Genomic DNA, 7,522 nt, shown 5'->3' on the forward strand with positions numbered 1-7,522 from the left:
AAAAGAACATGTCTCTTATGAAAAAGTCTCTTATAATAATCATTACACTTGCATTTAAAACGTCTCTTTTGAATTCAAAAGAATTCAAAAGAACACGTCTCTTATGAAAAAGTCTCTTATAATAATCATTACACTTGCATTTAAAACGCCACAACACTACACCGTCAACAATCATAATCACCATTTCTTAAACTCTGCCTTTAAACTGAACTAGATCTTGACCCGCACACCCGTGCGGGTATTCATTTTATTTTTAAATAAATACATATACTGTACAAATAGTAGTCCGTATTTTAAAAATTTATCGTATGAAATAATTTTTTCATATGGATCTTTTAAACAAAAAATATAGTTTATATTGAGTACTTTTGTTTTGTTTTTCAAATTTTTATAATATAAATCAAGCGACCGCACAAGTGTATATTTACGTTTTTGTATAAATAAAGTGTATAATACTTGTGCGGTCGTTTGGTTAATATAAAACGTTAAAGTAACACATAATTTTTATTAGAAAAAGATATTCATTAATACTTTCGAAACTTGTTATATTTATAAAAAGTATTAATTTACCGAAACAAATACCTTAGATTAATTTACCGAATTAGAATGAGAACTACAATTAGTAAAATTCATCATAGCTACTATATAATAAAGCATCATTTACGGTTATAAATTTGATAAATATAAAATAAAAAGTGTATCTTCTTTTTTAAGTTAAGTTATAACTCTTGCTACACGGAAACCTGATTAGCTTATAGGAGATGTAAAGGGATGTGTTGAACAAAAATTATTTGAAATCTAATTGTTTTGGATTCTTTCTCAGTCAATATTGAAATATAGTAACCGCTTAGAAAACAATGGCATTATCAACTTAAATTAGAAATAAATGTTAAATAGATTTTTAGGAGATCACAATATCTTTCTAGTTAATATGTTTGGTTATGTTTTGTTTGATGATTAATGGTAAATTATTAAATGCTAATAATAAATGATTGTGTTAAACTAATAATTATTATTTCAATGGCATTTGATTGTAAATATTGTGCAAGTTTAAGGGTGAAGTTTATTTTGTACTTCAGTTTTAATAGATTAGATACTCATTTAAACTCCACCACAGTCGGGATATAACATTTCTCTCTCAACAAAAAGAAAAGCAAATAAATGATTCATCATCTCTTTTCTCAACAAACAAGATGACACACTACAATAAGTTTTCTGAGGTTTCTTATAACCCCAAGATCACGACTTGGTGTTTTGGTGTCAAAATACACAGGATTTTGTAATATAAACAAGACATAATTGGTATAGTGATTGTTGAATTCTAGAATTCACACAGAAATAGAGTTCACCTTTTTGGTGACTTGTTCAAAGAGTTATCTAAAAAGGGAAAGCATGGGCTCTGATCAAATATGAAAATAGATGTTTTATTGATGATAATTGCTGAGAGTAAATGATGAATACAGAAGATATATGAAGACAAGCGAGTATTATGTATTGAGACTATAGCTTAGCTACAGAAAGAATCAGATCCATTGTACTTGGCTTGTTCTTTTTTATAGGTCTTTGGTGGCGTATCGTAACGGTAGCCTGATATCCAGAGCAGATTAGATGATTTTATGGTGGTCTTTAAGGCCTTCAATGTCTTTACATTATGCTTTGACTCCCCACGTTAAGTGTGTACGACTCTTTCAATAAGGGGTGGACTTGGATCTTTTCGGACCTGTAGTTTCTTCTTGGGATTCAGTGGTCTTAATTTGTTCTTTACTTCATTTGGGTTGATATCTCGGATCGGATCTGGAGTGAAAACCCGACGTCAACAGTGATGAAGATATTAATCCTACAAAAGCACATATCAAAGCCGTAATAGAACACAAGGAAATAAAATTTAAAAATAAAGTTACTATAAGATATATAAAGAAAGAAAACGAAATCTAATCCAATTTTGAAAGATAAAAAAACAAAACTTTTAGCATCCAAATCAGGTATAAACGAAGAAATACTTGATTGGAAGCCAAAAACAAAAGGAAACTGCAAAGCTTATATAATCTCTCCGATCTAAAAGATATGCGAGAGAAGAGCTGGTAGAGTTATGCATTATGTGATGTTAAAGTTCAAATATGCTTTTTTCTCTCATTTTCAGTTGTATTTTTCTATATATACCTAACTTTGTAGCAGTTTATAGTATTATCCATATTTATAAAGAAACCAAATCATATCATTAAAATCTAATTCAATAATATGCTTAAAAAATATGTAATGTATACTATGGAATGATTTTTTTTGTCTATTTTTATATATCTATAAAATAAGGGCAAAAATTATCTTTATATATCTATAAAATAAAGGTAGAAAAGTTCTTTCGACTCTTTTTTTGGCAACAAACGAATATTTTATTACTCAAACTTAAAGTGACATGAGTAACCAGATCAGAATAGAACAACCAATGTAATAATGATCTCTATGTAAAGAACGAGCATTCTTAATTAAAAAATCAGCAATTCCGTCTTGTTCCTTAGAAATATAAAATATTTTGAAATTCGGAAATTATATCTGAAGAATTTGAATCTAAGTTGCATGGAATCAGAAACGGATACACGGACACAAAACGTTTCAAAACTTGGAAACATGATTTTAATTTTTGTAGGAATGAAATTTTTTTATAAATATATACATATATATATATATATATACACACATGAATATAATTGTTTTCTTCGATTTTGTCTATCTAAAAATATAAATCAACAAATAAAATTTTTATGTTAATTATAAGAAAATAAAAAATGTAGTAGCTATACATTGAAATTATTACGTTAGTTCACAAAAACAAAACTTCTTATTTTTTCTATATAGTCTTTTTACTTAATAAAATTTCTGTATATTATTGAAATTTGAAATCTTTGTTAATTAATTATTACGTGGTTCGGTGTTACACGACTTGTCTTCGCTCCCCCTCATTCTCTCTCCCGACGAATACATAATAAACAAATCTTAGCTTATCACCGCCGCGACCGAATTCGAAATTCCGGTTCCTATCTCCATCGCCGGTAAATCCACCGCCCGTGTGACTATCGATTCCTCCTCTTCTCGGATCTAGTGTCTCCCTTTCTTCTTCTTCCAGATCTCGTACTATTAAATCGGCGAAAACCACGATGGAGGCGATCGAGGAGTTGTCACAGCTTTCCGATTCGATGAGACAAGCGGGGCGCTACTCGCTGACGAAGATCCCGATGAGAGCTCTTCTTCTCGGCGCCCGGCTACTTCTCTCAACGTCGTTGCCCTAGGAAATGTGGTTGGTTTCCTCTTTCTCCTTATTCTCTTCGATGTGCTCGTGTTTAGTTTCTATGCTATGATCAAGTGTAGATTTTAGATTCCGTATAGTGGATCTCGATGAAATGTTCCCGTAACCTAGGAGTTTAATCATTCTTCGCTTCGCAGCTTGTCAGATCGAGTTTTTCTTAACAATTGTGATTTGTTATTTCAATTTGTGTATTTAATTATAACTTAAGAGGCTAAAGTTTTCTCGCTTTGCTTGCTGGAACAGGGAGCTGGGAAGTCTGCAGTTTTGAATAGCCTTATTGGACATCCAGTTTTGGTAAGTTGTATATTTTTTTAGTGTGTGGGGGAGTATGTTTACTTCAGTTTTTATTTTATCAAAATTAACCATCTTTTGTTGTGTTGTGTCTGTCTGCTGCAAACTACGATGGTCAGCCGACGGGTGAGAATGGTGCTACACGGGCTCCTATAATCATTGACCTCAGTAGGGAGGAATCTCTGAGCAGCAAGGCTATTATCTTGCAAATTGACAATAAATCTCAACAAGTTTCTGCAAGTAAGCCTCCCTATGCATTTTTGGATATATGATTTGTAAAGCTTTCTACAGTTCATTGGATTTTTATTTATGTAATGTTTTCCGTTTGTTTTGTATTGGTGTATTCTAGGTGCCCTTAGACATTCTCTACAGGATAGGCTGGGCAAAGGAGCCACAGGGAGGGGTCGTGATGAAATATACCTGAAACTCCGGACAAGCACTGGTAAATCCTTTCTTACTTGGACAATCATAATTCTAAAGCCGCATTTATTGGTCAATTTAACATTCATATTATCAAAAAAATAAGTTTTGTATCTGAATATGTCCCTGACATCAACGAATGGCTCAGTTGTAATGTGTTGCCACGATTTACTAAAATGGACTTTAGCAGCTTCATTTTTTTGGGTAGAATCTGAAGCTAAGATGTGGATGTCGGTTATATTTATAAATGAAGGCTGTGAAGCATTAACTTACTGTTTTCACATATCCATTGTTTCCTTACTGTTTTCTGTAATCATCATGACATATTTGTGCTCTTTAAATTGCAGCTCCACCATTGAAATTGATTGATTTGCCTGGACTGGACCAGAGAATTGTTGATGATTCAATGGTAAGATTATGAACTGCATGATGCCTTTGTCATTCCCCAAGTCAACCTTTCAACCATACACATTTTCAACATGCTTTATTCGACATTCTGGCTGAAAGGGCAACATAGATTGATTTTCATATTTTTCCTGTCGTCTTGTAATTTGTTTCGTTATTCTCTTGGCAAGATTGGTGAACATGCTCAGCACAATGATGCCATACTGTTGGTTATTGTGCCTGCTAGTCAGGCGTCTGAAATTTCTTCCTCTCGAGCTCTGAAGACCGCGAAGGAGTATGATTCAGACAGTGAGTACATTAAATTTTCATCATCGAGGCCCCTTCATTATATTTTTGAAGTACTGCGGTTGCCGTTACTATATTTGGATTAAACTATTGGATTTTCAATATAATGCTGTAACAAAAAAATTCACATATTTCCCTGTTTATAGGCACCAGGACGGTAGGAATTATCAGCAAAATTGACCAGGCGGCAGAGAACCAAAAGCGCTTGCAGCAGTTCAGGCTCTTCTTTCAAATCAGGGACCTCCAAAAACAACTGATATTCCATGGGTTGCACTTATTGGTCAATCTGTCGCAATTGCATCAGCGCAGTCTGGAGGTAGTGAGAACTCTTTAGAAACTGCTTGGCGTGCGGAGAGTGAAAGCCTCAAATCCATTTTGACGGGTGCTCCACAAAGCAAACTTGGCAGAATTGCCCTGGTGGACACCCTTGCTAGCCAGATTCGTAGCAGAATGAAGCTCAGGCTACCAAATATCTTAACTGGGTATTTCTCTGTCCATAAGTTTGCTTTAAGATGTCATATTTGCAAATGAAAATGGATTGCTTGTTTTGCATATTTTCGGTACTTGTAGTTTAGATGAGACTTACAATTTGCTGCATGAAAGCCTACCCGTTCTTTTTAATCTTTGAAGTGGAAATCAATCTTTAGGCTTAGTTACTTGGACTTTCCCATCCTCAGTAACGCACTTCTCATGATATGTACTACAAAGCTCTATCCCAATATGTGATCACTGGTCGATGATTATCCTCTGTGAATCTGATATGTTTCTTTCATCTCCCATGTGATTACTGTCTTTTTTTTTTTTAAAGTATTATGGATGATTGTTCAGGGACATGGTTTTGGTTATGAAAACTCTGAACATTCAAATTCTTTTCTTACATGCACAGACTCCAGGGTAAGTCTCAAATGGTGCAGGACGAATTATCAAGGCTTGGTGAACAACTGGTTAGCAGTGCTGAAGGTACAAGGGCTATAGCTTTGGAGCTTTGCCGTGAGTTTGAGGACAAATTTCTTCTCCACTTGGCTGGTGGTGAAGTGAGTATTTTCATGCATAAACTGAACAATACTTTATTCTGGAATTTTGAATAAGAGCATATCTCTCTCATTGCCTAGTAAATATCACTGATCAGCTTTTTCGTTGTTCTACTTGTCACGGAAAAGTGTAGTGCTATTTTAATGTAGAGGATAAAAATTCCGGAAGTTTGCCTTATATCATCAGGAATTTAATGAAACCAATATTGGTTGTGCTTTTGTTATTAATGTAGAACAGCTCTACGTTTCACTGAGCAAGTTTTTGAATTGCATATCTTGTTATTGTGCCTTTCGTGCTGAAGCCACTTTTGGAGCTAGTAAATTATATTTTTTAACAAAATTTGGTACAGGGAAGTGGCTGGAAAGTTGTTGCAAGTTTTGAAGGCAATTTCCCCAATCGTATCAAGCAGCTTCCATTGGATAGATACTTTGACTTGAATAATGTTAAAAGGGTGGGTTTCAGCATTTTTCTTGTACCAAATCTTATGAGCAAGTAAACAATTTAGATGGGAATTTGAAAGTTTGATTTCTATCCGTTTCAGATTGTATTAGAAGCAGATGGTTATCAACCTTATCTTATATCTCCGGAGAAAGGGCTGAGATCGTTGATAAAGATTGTTCTTGAGTTGGCTAAGGACCCAGCACGTCTGTGCGTTGATGAGGTGTGTCTATGTTAGTACTTATAGCTTATATGGTGTTGTCTTCCTCTAACTTGAGCTGCATAGGATTGAAATGCTAAAATTACCCCGAAACCGGCTTGTTAGTTGTTAGACATGGTCTGTTCAACACATATCACTATAATATTTTAATTGTCACGATCTAGATTTATTGGAGTCCTACTCAATCTTATTGTGTGTATACTGTCACGTTTCATTTTTATTCTGAGGCTTTTTTCATAACGGGTTGCTTACCTTCTGAATTAGGTTCACCGAGTGCTTGTTGATATAGTTTCAGCTTCCGCTAATGCCACACCTGGTCTTGGGAGATATCCTCCTTTTAAGAGAGAGGTAATAGTGCTTTTCATTACTCATATAAGTAGTCTTTTTTTCATCTTCATAATAGCTGTTCCTTTTATCAATATGAGCACGAAACCAGTTGTAGCTATAGCAAGTGCCGCACTTGATGGATTCAAGAATGAAGCTAAGAAGATGGTAGTTGCACTAGTATATGGAGCGTGCGTTTGTACCACCTCAGCACTTCATCCGCCTCGTACAAAGAAGGTAACATCAGCTTGCCTGCCTTTGCTTTCGGTTCTGTCATTTCTAGTGGCTTTATCATATCGAACCTACTGATCATTATTCTAGTTTCTTTCTTTAATTGTACGATGGTTAACCATGTCAAATGGGTCTACTTTTGTGTTGTCCACTACAGTTACATATTCACCTTTCTTAGTAGTCCGATAGCTGCATCATTTGTCGCACAAGTCCTGAATTTATAACATACACATTAACAAGCTTATTTCATTATGATGCATATTCACTACCGTTTACTATGTTTATCAGAATGGAAAGGCAGCGTCGTGAGGACGAGCTTAAAGGGCGATCATCTAAAAAGGGACAAGATGCAGAGAACTCTCTCTTAAACAGGGTTTGCCTTTATCTCAAAATCGATCTGAATTCACTCACTGGATAGTGGTTTCAATTTTTTTTTATATATAGTAATGATGTAAAAAATTCTTGTTTCGCTTGTAAATCAGGCATCTAGTCCTCAGCCAGATGGGTCATCAACTGGTGGGTAGCTTGAAATCATTGAAAAGAAATTTCTTCCAAGATAAAGATAAAGACAAAGA

General features: G+C 34.5%; 1 protein-coding gene across 1 annotated transcript; it reads left to right on the forward strand.

Moving 5' to 3' along the window:
• Positions 1-3,050: 3,050 nt before the first annotated feature.
• Positions 3,051-7,514, forward strand: LOC108812752 (dynamin-2B; the record flags this gene model as incomplete). Its single annotated transcript, XM_057000522.1, is given in 18 exon segments — positions 3,051-3,201; positions 3,204-3,292; positions 3,545-3,595; positions 3,712-3,832; positions 3,942-4,034; positions 4,360-4,421; positions 4,588-4,705; positions 4,849-4,896; positions 4,899-5,184; positions 5,589-5,736; positions 6,084-6,185; positions 6,276-6,395; positions 6,657-6,740; positions 6,828-6,898; positions 6,900-6,953; positions 7,236-7,320; positions 7,430-7,465; positions 7,467-7,514. Coding segments are annotated over 18 exon segments (1,665 nt in total), but the record flags the coding sequence as incomplete, so codon positions are not given.
• Positions 7,515-7,522: the final 8 nt, after the last annotated feature.

The sequence above is a fragment of the Raphanus sativus genome, unplaced genomic scaffold (assembly GCF_000801105.2).
Source record: "Raphanus sativus cultivar WK10039 unplaced genomic scaffold, ASM80110v3 Scaffold2697, whole genome shotgun sequence".
NCBI lineage: Eukaryota > Viridiplantae > Streptophyta > Magnoliopsida > Brassicales > Brassicaceae > Raphanus > Raphanus sativus.